This window comes from Sceloporus occidentalis, unplaced genomic scaffold (genome assembly GCF_023333645.1).
Source record: "Sceloporus occidentalis isolate IW3139 unplaced genomic scaffold, rSceOcc1.0.p SCAF_9, whole genome shotgun sequence".
Lineage (NCBI taxonomy): Eukaryota > Metazoa > Chordata > Lepidosauria > Squamata > Phrynosomatidae > Sceloporus > Sceloporus occidentalis.
The window spans coordinates 48,995,895-49,015,972 of NW_028316989.1; the positions used below are offsets into that span (position 1 = coordinate 48,995,895).

Genomic DNA, 20,078 nt, shown 5'->3' on the forward strand with positions numbered 1-20,078 from the left:
GCCCAGCGTGGGCATTGGGGGAAAAGGCCTCTGGGCTGCTGCCAGCCGTGCCTGGATTATTTATTACCTCTCTCCCTCTTTAATGCACCAGGAATGGCCCTGGCTTTCAACTTTCGGTCTCTGGTCGAACGAGGAGCCGAAGAAGTCAATACGCTTCTAAAAACACAGAGCTTCAAAGAAAGATAAAGATCAAAGCAGAGAAGGTCAAAGCAGAAAATGTAATATCTTCAGCAAGATAAAAGGAGGAGAGAAAAATACAGGCCTCTCTGGAGATGAGAGAGGGTCTGCAAAAGGCAAAGGAGCCAGACATTGGCCAGAGAAGGATGGGCCACATTGGTTGCCACAGGAAAGCGGAGGAAGGAGAGCACCCAAACAGTAACATTTCAACTTCTATGACCAAGGCCAGCTTAGCCCAGAATTTGTGTCTCTCCTTACATCAATGCCAATTCTACAATAAGGAGAAGGACCAGCTTTAGGGACCTAAGCAGGGCCAGGGCTGGTTAAATCCTTGGGTGGGAGACCAGGAAGAGATGCAAAGGATCTCCCAGTATGACTATCAAAAGAGCCATGGATGCCAGCCAGTTTTCAGGAATGCTTGGCCTTTGAACACCAGGATGGATATCCAGACCAACCCAGGAAAAGGATCCTGTGCAAAACCCTTGGAGAGAGCCATGGACCTGACTCAGGAAAAGGCAACGTCCTATGCATCTCTGCCAAAGATCTCTGGTTCAACCCCCAGCAGTGAGACCAGGGAAGATTTGTACCTTGAACCCTGTATCATACCTGGCAGTATTGGGCTAGAATTCAATGGTTCCTGAGCTTTTGGTCCTCCAGATGTTTTGGACTTCAGCTCCCAGAATTCCTGACTGTTGGCCAAGCTAGCTGGAGCTTTTGGGAGTTGGAAGTGTGGGAGTCATTGGGATAGAGGGTCCAAGGGTTTGGCTCAGAAGGTGATGGCTTCCAAAGCTTTAGATGTCACACTGGATCAAGAAACATCGCTAACAGGAATGACTGAAGAGGAGAAGGGGATCTCCCAGGAGGGAAGAAAATGGGGCTCTCTTTCTCCCCAGACATCTCATATGGAGGTCTCAGCAAGTCCACCATCTTGGCTTTGAAAACAGATAAATAGGACACATCAGTCCTTGGATACAAAAGCAGCAAGGAGCATGGCTCACCATTTAGCATACCCCTTTTTCTTTCTGCAACACAACCACAACTGCAATTATGAACACCTCCATCACTTACGGTGTGTCTCATCACTTATGGGTATGCATTGTGGCAAGCGCACCACATTGAACACATCTTCTGGACCATGCCTACCCCACATCACACACTCTGGCTGACCCTCCCTTCAATGGGAGAAGAGTATCAGTGACACCGAAGCATAAGACGGGAGGACACCTCTCCCAATGAAAGCAGCAGGGAAGCTCCTACAACATGGGGCAACACCATGGTCAAGATCCCACACTGGGGTTGGACAACATAAACCTTTGCATGCAGAATGACACACTGATTGTGCTATGCAAACTTTGTGCAACATTGTGCAACTGAACCAAGAAATCAAATACGGCACCAAATGCACAACCAAACATGCATGTCCATCCAGGAGCAAGTGCATCACTACTACAACCTTAAATTAAATGTGGATTTTCTGCACTGGACAGAAGAAGTGCTGGATCCCTTCCATAGGGACTCAGGCAAGTATAAAGATCCCACAGGACTCTGGCCCTTGTGCGTTTTCCACAACACTCTGGTACACAATGTTCTGCAGAACGAGGTGCCTTCCAGCAGAGTCAGTTATGAAGGATTGCTTGGGGATATACCTGAGAAAGACACTGGAAGGTTCCTGTCAAAATACATCCTTCAAAGTACCTTTTGAAATCAACTGGAAACGCACTCTACATTGCACCATTAGAGTAACGTCACTCTCAATAATCGCAACATGACTTTTGAAATGAAATGTAGCATTTTTAAATCCCTCATTAACAAGAACAGTAACTAGTTGCTAGTTAACAGTTATTTATTATCTTAATTATTTCCAAATCTGGGGTTTCCTCAGATAATTTCATCTCACCCCCAACCCCAAATGGCGAAAGCGTAAGACCCCACCATTTTGTTTCTTGCCTAAGATCCCCAATGGGTTTCTATGGCTGAGCTGGGACTTAAACCCTGGTCCCCCTTGAGTCTATCTATTTCATTGGTTGTTCTCTTCCCAAACACATCCGAACCATTTCTGCAATGCCACCAAGTTATGGGTCTCCCTTTCCACTCCATCTGAATCCACACCGAGAGCCAGAAAACACCAAATCGGGCAACAAGACCAGTCAAATAACTTCCACACTCCATTTTCCTTTATGCACCGGCATGGCCTTTAATAAAAACAGGTAGTTTTTTTCTTTCACCTTTTAAGCCATAGTTACTTCTTTTCTTTTCTTTCTTTTTTTTGAAACCAGATCAAAATCAAAAATTAAAAAATAATCCATAAAAATGTGGTATAAAAATTCACTTCCATCTGCTACATTACAGGGCAAGATCTTCTGCTACACAAATAGGTAGATTTTCCCGTGTTTTTAAATTTTTATTTAGTCCTTTAGTACAAAACGCACGGAGAGGGGTCTCCCTCCCTCCCTCCCTCCCTCCTCCCACGCCCCTTTCTCCCCCCAAAATTTTGTTTTGCTCCAATAGCCAAAAGAGAGAAGACCCTCAAAGCCACAGAAAAACCTACCGTACAATCACCCTGGCCCCCACCAGACAGAAACCATGTTTGTTAGTAAACTTAAGAAACAAAAACAACAACCTGTATTTAAACGTTATCATCTCTATTAGTTTAACTTTTCGTCGGAGTAAAAAAAAATCCACGTAAAGTTGCTCTTATCTTTATTTTCCTTGGCTCCCTGAGCGTATTGTTTGACTGTTGCTTTCTTGAAAAGAAGACTCTTCGTTTGTAGGCCTGAAGATTGTAAAGGGGATGATGGAAAGAAAGCCCACCGGAAAGGCAGGATCCTTTTGCTTGCTCCAAACACACAAGTGCTTTTTCCAAAAAAGAAACAAACCAAAAAAGAGCGAGAGAAAGATAAAATCCACAGAATGCAAGATTTCGGTTGAAGTCGCCGTTAAAAAGCAGGAAGATCCAACCAACGCCCTCCTCGGATACCCGTTCCATACTGCGCCGGAGGGTCCCGGCACAACGCAGGGGACATAATTCACTTGGACGACAGTAGGACCAGCTCTTCCTTGGAGTAGGAACAGCTCTCGCTGTAGAGACTCCTCAAGGAAATACTCAGAAGAGCTCTGGGGAAGAGAAGATGGCCGGCACCATCACCACCGGAACGAAAACCCAAACGCAACACGGTTACAGCAGACCCAAAAAGAAGAAAAAAGGAAGGGTGGGTGAGAAGCAAAAAAATACACAGCTGGCACAGTTGTCCCAGGCGGAGACCCTCACCATATTAAAACTCATCCACTATTTACATTTCCCACAAGTCTCGCGGAGGGGAAGAATCGCCCGTCTCTCTCTCTCTGCTGAAAAGCGAACGGGGGCCGCTCTCCTTCCGAACACAACGTGAGAACCGAGAGGTGAAAACCCAGAGGAGGAATAGTTTCAAAAAATTAAAAGATGCAAACTGACGAGATCTCAGAAGAAAATAGAAAGTATCCCTCGTAGCCGATCAGCCAGGACCAAGCTTGAAGGCCTCAATCCACCCGAATTATTCCAAGTAACGCCAGGGAAGATCCACTCAGGTTGTGTTAACTCCGCATGGAAGGGCATGATGGGAATGGTCAGCAGCCCTCCACCATGTGTCCGTTGGCCGGAGTCCCCATGCCGCCTCTGGCCAGCTTGTGGCCTGTCTGGAGTGTGGTGGCCCCTCAGAAGATGCTCAATAGATCACCTCATAGACAGTGGCCTTCTTGTCACCTGAGCCTGTCACAATGTACTTGTCGTCTGCGGAAATGTCACAGCTTAAGACTGACGAAGATTCTTTCGACTGCAATGAAAAGAGTGGGAGGGGATCAGCATTTTAATTTTCTCAGCGCTGGTGATGTTCAGGAACCCCCCTCCATTTTTACTAAGCTATACAAAAACCGAGAGGAAACAACAGTATAAGCATGTAATATAAAACAGGGAGAACTCAGGGTAATAATAATAATAATAACTTGTTTTATTTATATACGGCTATTCCAAAGATCATAGCGGTGAACAGCAAGTAAGCTAATTTGCCCCCAACAGTCTGGGTACTCATTTTAGCTCCCTCCTCGGAAGGATGCAAGCCTGAGTCGAGCTTGGGCCCTTTTGCTGGTCTTGAACTCGCAACCTTGTGGTCTTGAGTGAATGGCTGCAGTACAGGCATTGAACCACTGCGCCACCAGGGCTCCTAGGGTAGGTTTTCTGACCCTGATATCTTCCTCTGAGCCTTATTACCCTTAGAGCCAAAATCACAGAATTGGAAGGAACCTCAAGGGCCACCAACTTCCCACCAGGAAGGAATGGAGAGCTGAAGCATTCCCAGGAGAAGCCCATCCAAGCTCTGTTTAAAGATCTCCAAACACGGAGAATCCAACGCCCACAAAGACAGTCCATTCCACTGCTAAAGAGCTCTTAAAATAAAGAGGTTCTGCATAATATCAAGGTAGAATCTCCCTTCTTGTAATCTGAAGCCCTTGGCTCATGTTCCAGTCTCTGGAACAGCAGAAAACAAGCTGGCTCCATCCTTTGGTTGACATCCAGATATTCAAGGATGTCTATCGTGTCACCTCTTTGTCTTCTCTTCTCCAAGCTAAACAAGCCCAGCCTTACCTGGAATATGCTGGCTCCATAGGGAGTCCTCCAAGCGTTGAGCAGGTTGTCCTTCCCTGTGCTCACAAACCACTTCCCTGCAAAGCAGAGAGGGAGAATTTACTCCCAGATCAGAAACCAAGCTCCCCCAGGAATACGGTTTTCTGAAAATCCCCATTTACATTTAACAAGCAGTATCCTTCCACAGCTCCCAGGCCGGCTCAAACCATTGACCACAATGCCTCCTCTGACAGGCAGTGCTTCTGACTAAGAGAGAGACCTTTTCTAGCTTTACACCCTGGAAGCCTTTATCCCGGTGAAAGAGACCAAACCGAGAGCCTTTTCCTTGCAAATGTTTGGGTGCTTCCCCCCAACATACAACAACCCCCTCAGAAACCCTCCTGCCCATTGGGGTAACTACAAAGTAACTTACCGCAATAGGCAAATTTCAATGACAGGACACAGCTCTCGTGAAGGTGGAGCTGGTACTTGTCAGGCTTGGTGTGGTGCAAGACCTCCACGTTGCTGCTCTCCATGCCCACGGCCAGCCATTCGCCCGTGGGGCAGTAGCCCAGGGAGAAGATCTGTAGAGGGAAGGGAAGAGATTGCAAAGATGGACATCTCCAGGAAGGAGCACAGAGATACACTCCAAAACAAGTGACATGAATGAGAAAAGAGGAAGAGAAAGGAGCAGGAGGGAGCCAGTTCTGCCCCAAGGGACCCACTGAATCTTAGGCTCATGGTTGACTTCCCTTGAGCAGCAAGTACAACAAAGCACTCAAATCTCCCTGGGATGCAACCAACACAAGAGAGGCAGGCATACTCAACCTCTCCTGTTTTTCTCAAGATCAAACAATGTCCCCACTAGCCTAGGAAGGGCTCCCTTGGCACCATGCTGGCTGGGGAGGATGGGAGTTGGAATCCAATACAGTGTGGAGGGCACCAGTTTGGGAGAAGGTTGTTTCCTGACCCTAAAAGGGAGCTCTGCAACTGTTTAAAGGCCTCCACAGCCTCAGGAATGGGTCTGCACAGCCCCCCCCCCTCCCATGGTATTCCCAATAGTTTATCTGGTTGTCCTTCTTGTGCTTAGGAGTTCCCAAAAGAGGATTTTGGAGCCAAAATGGTGCCTCTGCAGCCTCTTTTTTTGCCATTAAAAACATTTCAGAGGGCCCACATTACAATGCTAAGGTCCATGTGGGACCCCTCCGGCGCACAATTCCCACCCTCTCTACAATATGCATTCCTCCTCTGTCCAAAGTAACTTCTGCAGGAATTCCCCTCCCTCTCCAATCCCACCCCATGTCCCTACTCAGCCTGGAGGGTCCATGGGCAAGGGGGGGCCAGGCCATTCTCACCTGGGAGGTGAAGTCGTGCTGCTGGAGCTGCCTTCCCTCCCGAAGGTCCCAGGAGCGCACGGTGTTGTCCAGGCCCCCTGTCCAGAGTTTGGTGCCGTCGTGGGAGATGTCAATGCAGCTGGCGCCATCCGTGTGGCCTTGGAACTGCCTGAAAGGGAGCCCAGGATTAAGCCAGAGAGGGGACCACTGGACCTTCTTCTATCCTACTAAATGCTCTTGGGTCCAGTTAACTGTAAGAGGGGCTGGAGAGCCTGGTCTCCTCCTTGCAGGGAATCTAAGTGAGACTAGATGACTCTTGGATAAGAGATCACCAGGAGGAAATCTCAGAAAGCATTGCCAGGTCAGGCCAGGAAAGAAATCCTATCTGAAGGGCAGCTTGCCAACACAGCTTGACCACAGGGAGATAAGATGACCCGGGTTCAATTCCTGGCATCTCAGGAGTATAAAGGAGCCACCATGGAGTAGTGGTTTGAGCGTTGGACTATGACTCTGGAGACCAGGGTTCGAATCCTCGCTTGGTCATGAAACCTACTGGGTGATAGGTTCACCTTAGGGTTGCCACAACAACAACAAGGGCTATAAAAGAGTCCATCCTGAATCTCTGGACAGTAATGGCTGCTGCCAGTCAAAGTTGGCAATACTGCCAGATGGACCAAGGGACGCGGAGGAAAGACCCAGTAGACGTCTCCCAATGTCCACCACCACCTTGTTCTCAGCTGACCGAGGCTGGAGGACCTCCTCTCACCTGACCAGCGTCTGGTTGTGGAGATCCCAGACCGCGATGTTCCCGTCGCTGCAACAGGAGAAGCAGACTTTGGCGTCCGGGCTGATGGCCAAGGCATAGCAGGCTGGAGCGGAGGAGGTCAGCTCAGCCTTGATCCGGGGGGTTGGGGAGGCCAGGTCCCAGATGGTCAACGTACTGGCCTCCCCACCCACGATCAGCGTCCTCCCGTCCGGGAGGAGCTTGCAGGATCGGATGTAGTTGTCCCGGTTCTGGCGGAGGGAAAACCCCAACATCAGCCATTCATTCAATAATTTATTATGGTCATAGACCAGCATAGCAAGAGATAACAGATTTTGCCATAAATTGCATAGGCTATATTTATGTGCCATTGCCTTTAATAGGATTTGAGCATCCATGGATTTTGGTATCCATGGAGGATGCTGGAACCAAACCCCAAGGGATACCAAGGGCCCACCATAATCGTAATCATCATCATCATCCCTCCCTCCCCCCCAATTGTATATAATGGGGCTTGAGCATCCACAGATTTTGATATCCACTGTGAGTCCTGGAACCAAACCCCAGCCGATACCGACCGTCTCCACTGTATTAATGTTTACTTATTATAAATTAAATACTAAATGCAATAAATAAACACACACAGAGACACCCATTTACCCACTTACCAAGCAATCCAGCTGTGAGATGGGACTTTTTGTGCCCGGCTGGCTGATGTCCCAGATCTTCACACATCCTTTGCCCCCAGTGTAGACGTGTCTGGTGGGGTTGCTAATCGTCACGGCACACACCACTTCTCCGTGGCTCAACGTATTGATCTGGCGCGCGTGCCGGGGGATGCCAGGACCAGCCAAGGCGTCGTGGGGAAATGGGACCGGCTGCATCTGCCCGTCCGCACTCACATGGAAAGAGTAGGCTCTGCAAGAGGATGGAGAGGTTGGCTCGACTGGTGTGCTCCAAAGCCAAGCCAAACAGTCTCCTAGGGTTCATGTAGCCTAGCTCTGGGAGTTTGGATTTTGGAATAAAATACAGTATAGTACTTTATAAGAGATCTGCCCACTTCCACCTTGTGAATGAACAACCAGGAGCATCGTAGCCACATCCTCAAAGCATCATGTCAGTGCTCAAAACATTTCAGGTTTAGGATGAGAGAAACTCAACCTGTAACTGGTTACTACTCAAAGACACCCCCTTCCAGCTATCCAGTAACTACTTACTGTCAAGATGCCCTCCTTCCAATTTCAAGCAACTAGTTACAACCAAGAGGCCTTTTTGACAGCTGCCCTTTCTTTTGCACTTTATTAGCACAGCAGGATCATCATCATAACTAAATGCACTGAGATACACTTTTGTCCTATTCTCTGCTCATCTCTTTTTCCTTGTGCTTTGAGTCTTAAATTTCAATGGTACCCCCAGGGGCAGGGAGTGCCTTACTATGTCTCTTGTAAGCTATTCTGGCAGAGACTGAATGTTTCAGATAAATAAAGGTATTATGTTTTGGGGGAAAGAAAGAGGCAGGGTCTGACTCACGGCTTGCCGCCAGGGATGGATGCCAGGCTGGTGGGCAGGACTGGGGCTCTCATGGGCGGATGCGGGTCAAAGCCAACCTGAAAACCAGAGGAAAGCAAAACTCTGATGGAGATGGGGCAGAAAGAAACAAAGGCCTCTCACAAAAGATCTTGAGTGAAAAACAATGCAATGGAAGGGCTGCAGATTCAAAGGGAAATGCTGTATGTGAGCACTTTTGCAGTTTCCCTTCCTTCTCCTTTATGAGAGGGACAAAGTGGTGGCAGAGGAATAGCCATGCTTCCAGCCACAAGAAGAGAGATCTAGCATTGGAAAAAGGGATGATGGCATGCTTTAATTCTGCTGCATCCCATATATTCAGAGCTGTGGGGAAAGCAGACTGTGGAGGGACTGTGTCAGACGCATCTATGTCCCAATGACTTATGCAACTGCCTCTGACTAGTTACCAACTGCATCTACACTGTAGAAATAATCCACTTTGGCACCACTTTTAAGTGCTGTAGTCCTATGGAATCCTAGGATTTGTAATTCTGCAAGGTCTTTAGCCTTCTCTGCCAAAAAGTGCTGGTGCCTCACCAGACTACAAATCCCAGGTTTCTGTAGATGCACCCACCGTTTCATAACAAAGTGACATTGCAAAAGGAATGCAACAAGTATAGGTAAAGTCACTCCATCAATGAACTGAGAAACCGTTTCTCCCTATTTTGCAAAAGTTACATAAAAAGTTTCTGGACTGCAGTTCTCAGCAGCACCTAGCCAGCACAGCCAATGGTGAGGAATGCTGGGTGTTATAGTCCAACAACCTCTGGAGGGCCAAACAATTCCCACTCATGACTGAAGCCAATGCTTCAATAATTGTCGCCCAGGGAGTTCATCCAAACCAGCTGTTTCTATCAGTTTGGACAACGTTATGAAAAGCAACTCACAGTAGTCCTGGCAATCTGAGGGACAGGTGGCTCTGGGGATGATGGGAAAAATGGCCCCAGCCTCTCCCCTCCCTCCCTCCCTCCCTCCTTCCCCCCATAAATATAAGAGCTAAAAGGTTTACGTACAGCTCCAAAGCTCACCATGGGGGACCGTCCATAGGCAGCAGCGGCCGCAGCGGCTGCAGCGGTCATCTGCGGAGGGATGTTGTGAAGGCTGGCGTAGGCCCCAGGGCTGGTGAGGGAGCCGTTCATTTCGTGGTGCCCCATCATGGCAAAAGGGGTGGTGTAGGAGCCGGCAATGGAGATTGGCGTCCGCAGGGCAGATGCTGGAGGATGGAGAGGAGAAACAGAGGTTGGTTCCACCCAGAGCTGGCTTTCAATAGTCCCTAGACTGGCTGAACTGGTTTTAAGCATTCTGGTTTGAAACTTCCCATTTTTTAAAAAGTCTGTTTCAATGACTCCTGTTGATCTGAATCATTTGACACTATTCCAATTGATATTAGACTTCCTTTCTGCAGGAGGCTAGCTTGGTCCCTTCTCTGCTTTCCTTTCACTAGCAAGCAAAAGCATTTTTATTTAAGCAAGCTTTTAAGGGTTAAGCAGGGAAGGATCTTAATACAGATATATATTCCATCTGTTTTTAACCTTTTAACTGCCCTGCTGACATGGAAGCCAACAGCCAAGACTGCCGAGAAGCTTCCCCCGAACGCCAGAGAAATCACAACCTAGCGCTGCCAAGGGGATGACATACCCAGGGGGTCCATTCCAGAAGGCTTGCCCAGCATTGGCCGAAGGCCCGGCGTGCTACTCGTTCCAGGGGTTGGCGCGTCGTTCCTCGGTGTGGGAGTGTTGGATTTCAACCCTGGGGTGGAGGACTTGTCATTCTGATGCAAAAAAAGAAGCATGATTGAGAGGCAGTTTGGCAATTCACAAACAGAAATCCACAAGGGGAAAAGGGGGAGCCTTGGCACAGAGGCAACACCAGCAGAAAGCATTCTGCCTCAGAAATCCAGTTCTGAGATTCAGCTGCGGTTATCATTTCAGAAGCAGAGGTGGAGACTGAGTAGCCCAAGCACCACATGTGGCCTAATGGGGTCATATTTAGCCATCACACTCCCCCTGTTCAGGAAATGTGAATGCTGGACAGTGACTTTGGAGAACACAGAGTTTGATTCCTGGCTTGGCCATGAAACCCACTGGGTGACCTTGGGCAAGTCACATCTTCTCAGCCTCAGAGGAAGGCAATGGCAAGAAAAATCATCCTCTGAACAAAAACTTGCTAAGAAAACCCTGGGATAGATTTGCCTTAGGGTCTACATAACTCAGAAACAAGTTGAAGGCACAAAACACAAAGATAAATACATCCCACAAAAGGCCCCTAACAAACAAACCCAGAATAATAACATCATCATCATCATCATCATCATCATCACCACCACCACCACAAAGGCAGTGACCCAAAATCTTTCCCTGTTTAGAGAAATGGTGAGGTGTGGCATAAGAACCACAGTGATTCAGGAAGCAAGAAAACAGGATGAAGGTAACCCTATTTGTAAACCTATTTGTAAGCAAGTCTGGGTTGCTTGTCAGAACACTAACAATGCAATGAACCTGATCCCCCATCCAAACAGAATCCGCACCCTGGACAGCTCTTTTAAAGCATGAGATAAAGCTTGGCATGGATTCCCTGCCCTGCTAACATGGGGCCCACCGCCATGCAGAGTGCAATGTGCCCCAATCCGTCCATGCGTGACTTACATGGCCTAGGTCTTTCGTCTTGGAGGAGGGAGTGCTGCTGGAAGAGGCAACTGAGGCGGGGCTGTTTGGGGCATCCTTTTTCAGGCACCGTCCTTTGTCCATCCCATTCTCCGGTGGCGAATGGGCAGGACTCACTCGGGGCGTTGTGGGGTCCTGCGGTCAAAGGGCACACAGAAGAAAGCAGGTGGTATTTTACCAAAACATTTAAACCTTACCCCATGGCATCAGTATTCTCTGCTGCAACCCACTGAACTACAACACTAAAGCTCTTTAGCAGAAAATTGACAGTCCCTCCTGCATACTATAAACCTCCAGATGATGGAGCCATGACAGTTCAAGTGGTGTCAAAGTATTACAAATGTGTAGTGTGGACACACTCTTAGGCTTTATCTGTCCTGCAGAAATAATGCAGCTTGACACTGCCGTGGCTCAATGCTATAGAATTCTGAGATTTGCAGTTTCCTGTGGCCCCAGAGCTCTCTGACAGAGAAGGCTAAATATCCTGCAAAACTACACCTCCCAGAATCCCATAGCATGGAACAGTTAAAGCAGTGTCAAACTGCAGTATTTCTGCATCAGTCTCTAAATGTGGGTTTATTTTCATATGGGATGGGAGAGAAGGTAAAGCGAGAGCCAAGCTCACCTCGTTGGAGACGTCCACCACCAAGTCGTCACTCTTGTCTCCATCACTGTCCTGAAAAAGGAGCAACAGTTCTGTTGGAAAAAACAAAGCAAAACCTCCTGCATCCCAACACCGAGCTGGACCCAAAGGCCTCTGTCCACCCCAGCATACAATCCATAGACTGACCATTGGAGCCTCATGTCCAGCTGGGTTGAAACTAAGTCCTGTCTACAACTGTAATACCACTTCCCCAGCCAAACTAAAACCACCATCTTAATCATAAAGGGCCTTTTTATTTCAACATTGAGCCTTCTCCTTGCAAAGCGTTGGAAGTCTCACTTCCCACTAGAACTGTGAGTTGGAAGTCCAATTTCACATCTTAACATTGAGATTCACCATGCAAAACTATTAATTTGAACACAGCCTTGTTTCCAAAGGAACAAGAAGAATCATCTTGGATCAAGCCAAGGGCAGTGGTGGCTCCCATGTCAGTGGGCCATTGCATCCTCTCCAAGTCTTAGTCCAGACTCCTTTAAAGACGGGCAAAACCCAGAGTGGATTCACTGCCCATTGACCCAGGGGTTCCCAGCCACCAGGGCCCAAAGGACTACCTAGCCCAGCATCTCGTCTTGTCCAACAGAGTCTGCTCCTTTAGCTTTGCTACTCAACAGGACCATCAGAAGACTTACGTATCGGCTCATGCTGTCTTTCTCCTCGGCTTTCCGCTTCTTGGACTCGATGCTGTACTCAGCGGAGCTCCTGTGCTTCTCACTGTGTCTCAAACTCTCCGACGGAGAGATGGAATTATTCTGAAACAGAATAATGGCTGTGGTAAATAGAGATGGTCAGGGAACGAAAACCCATATGCCAACATACGAATGCTGGTGGAACATAAGCCCTGGGCCCCAAGGTTACAAAAGGTAAAACAGATAAGGCCAAACATTTTCTAGTTCTTTCATAGCTGCTCTTCCGATTCCTAGTCTTCTGATTTCTTGACTGCAGTCTCCATTCTGATCAATGTTTGGTCCAAAGACATACAACTAAGCACGAAAGTCAGAATCGTATAAGCAACTGTTTTCCTCATTGCCATGTATGGATGCAGGATTTGGACAATTTAGAAAATGGATAAAAAGAAAGTGCGTTCATTCAAGTTGTGGTGCTGGAGAAGAGTGCTGAGGATACCATGGGCAGCCAAAAAGACAAACAAATGGGTCATAGAACAGATTAGGCTGAGAGCTCCCTGGAAGCCAAGACAACGAAACTGAGACTGTCATACTTTGGCCACATCATGAGAAGATGCAGCTCATTAGAAAAGACCATAATGTTAGGAAAGGTGGAAGGAAAGAGAAAGAGAAGAAGACCAAAGGTGGATGGATTCCATGAGAGAGGCCATGAGCATGAACTGAGGACAGTGATGGAGGACAGAGAGTATTGGAGATGTCTCATCCACAGGGCAGCCATGAGTCCAGATCAATTGGAGGGTAGTTGACAACAACAAATGGAAACTTTGTAACTAAAGTTCTAGGTTGGATTGCCTAGGCTGAATTTGTATAGATCCTACATGGTTATTTTTGTTTTCTTTATGTTCAAATTCTACCCCTTTCAAATCTCTCTCACATGAGGAGAGACAGGGGGAAAGACAGGTTCTCACAAAGCTGCTGCCAGCCTATTAGCTTGTCCTTGCTCCAGCTGAAACCTGCCAGAGTTTTGTTGCTCCGCAGAAGCTACCCATCTCCTCCTCAACCCCCTTCCAAATCCCTCAAGCCAAGAGAAAAGCGACTCTCCCGAGACCCCCGCTCCATCCCACCCCCTTGGCCTCCCTTTCTTTCCATTCTTGTCTGAATAGGCAAAGCCTGGCAGTTCATGTTTCCTGGGCGTCCCCAATAAGCCGCTTTGCCGATCAGGCCGCCTCCTTTCTTCTCGGCTATTCATGCTGAAAAGGTCCCCGGCTCTCAAAGGAACCGCAGCCGGCCTTTTCAGGCATCGATTCGGGCCGGCTTCCAAGAAATCCCACGGCTTGGAACAGGCCTCTGTGTGTGTGTGTTGTGTGTCTCTGCGTTTGCTGCAGCCCTTCCATTAGGAAACAGGGAAGGAACCTTCCGGAAGGTGGCTGCTGTCCCTTGGCCTAGCTCAGGGTACCTTAGGAATGGGAACCAATACAGTCAGCCCTCTACATGCGCAGCTTTGACTTTGGCAGATTTGATTAATATGTTCTCTCTAGGAATATCTAGGTCCTTCAGTGAAAATCTGCTGGACGTTCCCCATAGGGTCAGACTGGAGGACCTAAAGAGTCCTAGAGAAAACATCTCATAATTTACAGCGCTATATAAATAATGCTTAACAACAACAACAACAACAACAACAACTTCTCTGGGCATCTGAAGGTCCACCAGTGGGATTCTATGGTCCATTTCTGCCTGACCTAGAGATTCCTAAAGAAAACACTTCTCTGGGCATTTGTAGGTCCAAGATGGAATTTGGAATTTTTTCCCCCAAGATGTCCAAAATAGGAAGAACGATTCCACCATGTTTGGAGCCCCCTTAGCAAATCCCAGAATTCCATAGCGGTGTCAAACTGCAATAATTCTGCAGTGTAGAGGCAGCCTATGTGTCAAGTCACCTTTCAATAACTGAGTCAATGGATCTATGCCATTAGCTCTAGGATACAGGTCATTCCCTAGGGTCAAGGGTGCATGAAAATGAAAAAACAAAATAAAACACCACTTGACCCGCCGACACAACTCTATGGTCAACATCCAGCAGAAGTTGACCACAGAACCACACTGGTGGACCTACAAATGCCCAGAGACATGTCTTCTCTAGGTCCTCCACTTTGACCCTTATGGTTAACTTCCAACAGATTTGCACTGGAGGACTTAGAAATTCCTAGAGAGAACATATTAATCAAATCTGCAAAAGTCAAAGCTGCAAATGCGGAGGGCTGACTGTATTTGTTTCCATTTCCAAGCTGCCTTGAGTCCTGATTTTAAGCGCAGGATAGAAATAAAGGAGGAGGAGGAGAGGATGGAGGAGGTGCACTGCAACCAGCATGGCCGCCTTCCTCAAAGGCCGCCGCGTCTACCCTGAAGCAGCCTGATAGTAGGAGGGCTTTTAACAATGGCTACGGCAAGGCCTATTAAATACACCCGCACCCACGTCCCTTTTGAAGGAGATTAATGCCAGCCGTTCCAGCTCTTGCTGCAAAGTCTCTGGCGACGTGCCGAAAGCCAGCATAAGCCTTCCTAAAAGGCAGCAGCATCGGTGTCTGAGCCCAGAGGAACGGTGCTCATTAATGCGCAGGCAGACGTGGGAGGAAGGAGGGAAGGGGGCTGGATCTCAGGAGGCCCCGCCATTCGTCCATGCATCCGTCCTTTTGCCATCCTGGAGATGGTTAGTTAACTGCCTGACCTTCCGAGTCCCACTCAGAGTCAGGCGGTAATCGCCCCAGTCATCCCCAAAGATTAAATGACCCAAGATAACAGAAGAGCTCTGGGGAACCAAGTCCTCCTAATTGCCAGAGGATTTGGAGCTTCACCCTGCAGCTGTTCTCTGCTCAGGCTCAAACCACTCTGGCTTGCAAAGCCGCTGCAATTGAGAAAAGAATCTCAAAACCCATCAAATGGAGGGAGAAGAAGCAATGGGGAAGAAGTCAAGTCGCCCTGAAACGCTACCGAAGCCCAGCAAGGCGTGCCGGGTCGGCATGTTTCAATGCAGCTTTGTCCGACGAAGGAGAGACAAAACCTGGTCATCAGATTTGAAAGTCAGACTGAGTGCAAATCCCATTACACATACATTTTCATATCCTCACCAATATGCACCTCGAAATATACACAACAAAGTCAAAGGGAACAAAAAACTACTTACTGCGCTGGAGTCGCGATCTTTCCAGAACCGAGAACCAAATCGCAGAAGCGGTGGAAGCCAAGTTAAAAAGCCAAGATGAAAAAAGAAAGGACACAGGAGAGAAAAGGACGGGAAACAAAAGCAAGAGAGTGAGAATCTTAAAAAGAGAACACCAATCTCAACATTTCTTTGCACAGAAGGGATTTCTGGTTCAGCTCAATAAAAAAATAAAGCCAATGCTGCCTTTTTCATCTTCTTTTGCTCACCAGACAGGATCTTGGCTACAAAAAAGAGACAGCTAGAGCAAGATGCAAAGGCTTTCTGTCCAAACCTTGGAGGAAGGAAAGAAATCAGTTTTTCCATCATTGATACCTTTGGAAGAGACTCCTCAGAAAACATTCACAGGCAATTTGCTGCAATTGGTTCAAAAAGCCATTTTGCAGGTGGCCAAGATCCACAAATAGGCGGGCTTTCTGCCAGCAGTATCAAAACAAGAACATGTAGGGAACCCCAAGCCATCTTCAATGCCTCTTCCCACCTCTAAGAGCAAACAGGATCTGTTCCAGAATACAATTAAAGAAATTCAGAGCAGGGGTTGGGAAGCAATGATCTGGGATTCCCTGAAGGCTGCATCTCTTTCCCTATGAACCCCACTGTAGCAAGGTTTCCAAGCTTTTGCATGAATTTTTGCTCCATTGTAAAAATCAGGAATTCTTCTTCAAACGGGACGCAGGTCCATTCTTGTATTGTTAAAGCTCAAAACGAAATGTATTTTTCAAAGTGAGAATCAGACTCCCAGCTCTTTATGGTTTAGGTTTTTCTCTTCTCTAAGCGGGATTTTCTGCAGTCCATGTGGTCCCAGTTCCCCAGCCCTCCCTCCCCAAAAGGTCCGGCAAGGCTGGTCTCTCCTCACCTCGGTGGTCCAGGTCGTGGTGGTTCTTCTCGTCTTTGACCGCCAAGTGGGCTTGGCTCCCAAGGGCCCCCAGAGCCAAGAGCCCTGAGCTGCTGCCCGTGACGGGGGCAATCCCCGGAGGTGGAAGGCCTGACGGATGGGGAGGGAGCTGGACTGGAGGCCCATGAGCCGCATGCGAGAGGTGCTGGGCTTGCAGTTGCTGCTGCTGTAATAAAACCAATGGTAAGAAGTGGCAAGGAGGGACAAAACACCCCAAAAGCATGTATGACCTGAGAGGTAAGGAAGGATAGGGAAGAGTAGGGTAGAAAAGCGAAGGGCAGAAGAAGAGTCGACACACATCCTAATGCACATGTCAGCTTACAAAACTAAAAAGGTGCCTGTATAAAATAAACATTTAAATCAGTGGTTCTCAAACAGTAGGGGAGGGGTGACAGTTGCTTAAAAGGGGTGCAAGATCCCTCCTCTTCTACTTTCCCAAATTTTTTTATGTGTAAAATTTACACATGCGCTTTTAACTGTATTGGGTTTTAATTTTGGTAGGCTGCCCTGAACCCCAATGTGTGTGTGTGTGTGATGGAATAAATGAATAACAAGTAAGTAACAGTATCCACAATCTGTATTTGTGTCTAAGTATACCGATGTGCCAGGGTGCCAACCTTGTGCATTTGCCCAGGCCAGCAGTCTAACCCCTTCTTCTGCATGCCCACACGTGTCAGAACGGGCACATGCGTGCTACAGTATGTGTACATTTCTTCTTTTCAAAGGGGGACTAAATAGGTAATTGATATCATGGCAGCTGCCAGAAATAGAGAGGCTGGCAACCCTGCCCAGCTCATCTCAACGGATTACCGAAGATCACTTAACAGAGATCAGTTACCTTGCAGGGCACGCCACAGACGCAGGGGCAGGGCAAGCAAGGAGCTGCGTCTGGGAGGAAAAGGGCACAAGCGGCTCCTGGCAGGTGGAGGAACTGCATTGGAGAGCGGTGGACTTTTCCTTGTTGGAGGAGTTGGGTGGGCATCTCTTGCGGGGGACACTTTAGCTGGGTTTTCCTGCATGGCAGCAGTTGAACTAGATGGTACTTGGGGGTCCCTTCCAACCTCATGACTCTGGGGAAAGGAATCAGGTGGCCCTCCAAGCTGGTGGATTGCAACTTCCAGCATCCCCTGTGGTAGCTTGGGAGGATTGCTGGGAGATGTAGTTCCAGACTATTTGGAGGGCCACTGCTCTCCTTGTCCTGTTCTTCTCCTGGAAAGAGGACCAGCTCCCAAGTAACACTGTCTGGTGTGGTGCAATGTACAAAACCAGAACAGCTCCTCTTCAGCCTCACAGGATTCCTACAAACCTAGGAAATACCATTCTGGCTAACAGAGGAAGTATTGCTACCCAGTTGTTTGGGATTTCCCAGAAAAAAAGTACCGTTGGGCAACTATAAGGTTGGAAAGGACCTCAGAAGTCATCTGGTCCTAGTTTGAGCACTAGAATAAAGAAATATGGCAAAAATGGCAAGTTGCCCTAAACCATCAGAAAGCAAAGGTGTCACTGTCTCAGCCATCCATGCGAGCAATTTTGGAATATTTTGGAATCCTGGGCAAGGAAGACTCGACTTGTAGTTGTAATCTGTTTCTATTGATTTCATTTGTAGGCTGCCTTGAACTCTCATAATATAGGGTAAGATATAAACATTTTAAATTAACAATCAATCAAGTCAATCAATGCCCAACACTGGGGTTGAGCAGCTTAACCAAATGTGCCTCCACACATCCAGCGGCAGCTCTGCTTCCATACCTTGAACAGATTGTGGGCACTGCACATCAGACAAGAATGTCCAATTGTGTGCCCAAAGGGATTTACTCCCGCGTAAGGCTCCAAGAGGATTCAATAACTCCCACATTGGTGCTCTGAGCTTTACACAATCCTCCCAAGAGCAACCTTGCACTAAACAGAGCTGCTGCGCTACAGAGAAAGGGCCATAGGCCCACCATAGATGGACCACCTTGAACGCCTTGGTGAATTCCATCCAGCTGCTCCACCTGGATGGACCTTTGGGTTAATGCTTTGGAATTTAGTAGGACCACATCTGAGGAAAATGCATAGCCCAACGGAGAGATGAGGTTAAAGGACTGGTTTGTGGACTGAAGAAATATTTCAGAGGTGATGGCCACATCCAAAGAAGCCCCAGCAGAAGGCTATACCGCTATATCATTGCGCAGCACACTCTGAATTGGCTTTGTTCATCGATTTAATGGTTCTCCACTTGTATTACATTCAGTCAAGTCATTTCCAGAGCCACACAAAACTGAAGGCAAGGCTCAATGGCACAGATGCCTGCAGCAAGGCTTGGGGGAGGCAGCAAGAAATGGAGGTGGGGGGATCTAAGCTGGAAAAAGAGAATCAATGCTGTTGAGCTCAAGGACATTTGGGGGGGGGGGGGCAGCTTACCAGCTGGTCATTTGCTTCTGTATTGATGTTTCACCTTTTTTATTCTGCTCTTTCCCCCTAAAAAACCCATTCTGCATGACGCAGGGCACAGGTTTTGCACATTCTCATTTTCACATTGATCCCTGAGAAGGGGAAAGACCCCAGCATCAATGTAACAGCAGCTTATTTCAAAGTCGACAACAGAATACTTGAAACTGTTCCACCAGAACATTTTTCCCTTTTGAAGGCAGAGTCATGGCTTCTACCTCCCCAGCCCTTCACAGTTCACACATCAGAAAACCAGCAAGGGGAGGACATACTTGTGGGTTGTGGCAGTGGGGAGAAAGTGCGTGTGATCCCCATTCCAAGCTGGAAACACAAAAGGCCTGGGGAACTGGAAAATCCTGCCCTGTGGACCCTCTCAACTACACCAAAAGCCATTAGCTTGGCTGCAGCTCTTCCAGCCGTTCCAGAGCAAAAGCCAATTAAGGTGAAATTGTCAGAGGCAAACCTCAGGGGAGATAGGAGTCCTTCCAGGGAGACCTTCCAAGCTTGGCTTGGATGTCCCTCCCTCCCTTTTTGCAGAAGGGACTTGGAGCTAGGGACACACACATCCCAACAACAGCAACAACCACAGCAGCACCCTTGGAAACAGCCCAGAGGGAGGGCCAAAAGGCCAGACATTTCACACAGGAATAGAGTGTTACTGAGTGGGATCAAACAAGGGCCAAAAAAGCCATTAACTGTTTCAGCCAGGATCCACCAAGCTGCAACTCCTTCCACAAAGGAGGACAAACGTGACAGAGAGCTCCCTTCCAAAGAGGCCTTGCACAATCCTGAGGACTGGGTCCCTCAAATACTGTTCTCCAGCTGGTTCTCAAAACAACCGACAACCTTCTTCATGCTAGAAATGGCCATCGTTCCTTTTTCTCTATGCTTAGCCCTCAGCATTGACCCTGGAGAACGAGTGGAGTGGTTGCATTTCCACTTCACATAATTGCAGGCACTCTCTTTGGCTGTTCAGAGTAGTCTTGCAGCCTCCAAAGTAGGACTGGAAAAGGACTATCCAGCTCAGAAGTTCCTCCTCATGCCTGCACTGCACAACCTCTACCTGGCAGAACAACACTGTGACCCAACCGTGAAAGATTACATGGTTGAGACACATTGAGAACATGGCAAAAGTCAACAGCCACACTT

At 48.0% G+C, this 20,078-nt stretch overlaps 1 protein-coding gene across 9 annotated transcripts in view; it reads right to left on the bottom strand.

Annotated features, from left to right (window-relative positions):
* Positions 1–1,983: 1,983 nt before the first annotated feature.
* LOC149307513 (transducin-like enhancer protein 3) overlaps positions 1,984–20,078 on the bottom strand; it is a 33,111-nt gene continuing 15,016 nt past the window's right edge. For 4 of the 9 annotated variants that reach the window (XM_089539343.1, XM_089539339.1, XM_089539341.1 and 1 more), the window contains exons 7-20: positions 16,461–16,665; positions 15,569–15,585; positions 12,394–12,513; positions 11,726–11,776; positions 11,083–11,235; positions 10,076–10,208; positions 9,451–9,650; positions 8,402–8,478; positions 7,540–7,789; positions 6,875–7,122; positions 6,130–6,277; positions 5,208–5,358; positions 4,796–4,872; positions 1,984–3,986 (exon numbers count right to left, since the gene is read on the bottom strand). In XM_089539343.1, the coding sequence (XP_089395469.1) occupies positions 3,879–3,986; positions 4,796–4,872; positions 5,208–5,358; positions 6,130–6,277; positions 6,875–7,122; positions 7,540–7,789; positions 8,402–8,478; positions 9,451–9,650; positions 10,076–10,208; positions 11,083–11,235; positions 11,726–11,776; positions 12,394–12,513; positions 15,569–15,585; positions 16,461–16,665 (1,938 nt within the window). In that variant the 3' untranslated portion in view covers positions 1,984–3,878. The remainder of the gene's footprint in view (positions 3,987–4,795; positions 4,873–5,207; positions 5,359–6,129; positions 6,278–6,874; positions 7,123–7,539; positions 7,790–8,401; positions 8,479–9,450; positions 9,651–10,075; positions 10,209–11,082; positions 11,236–11,725; positions 11,777–12,393; positions 12,514–15,568; positions 15,586–16,460; positions 16,666–20,078) is intronic. The other 5 variants (XM_089539342.1, XM_089539338.1, XM_089539344.1 and 2 more) reach the window with 3 other exon arrangements.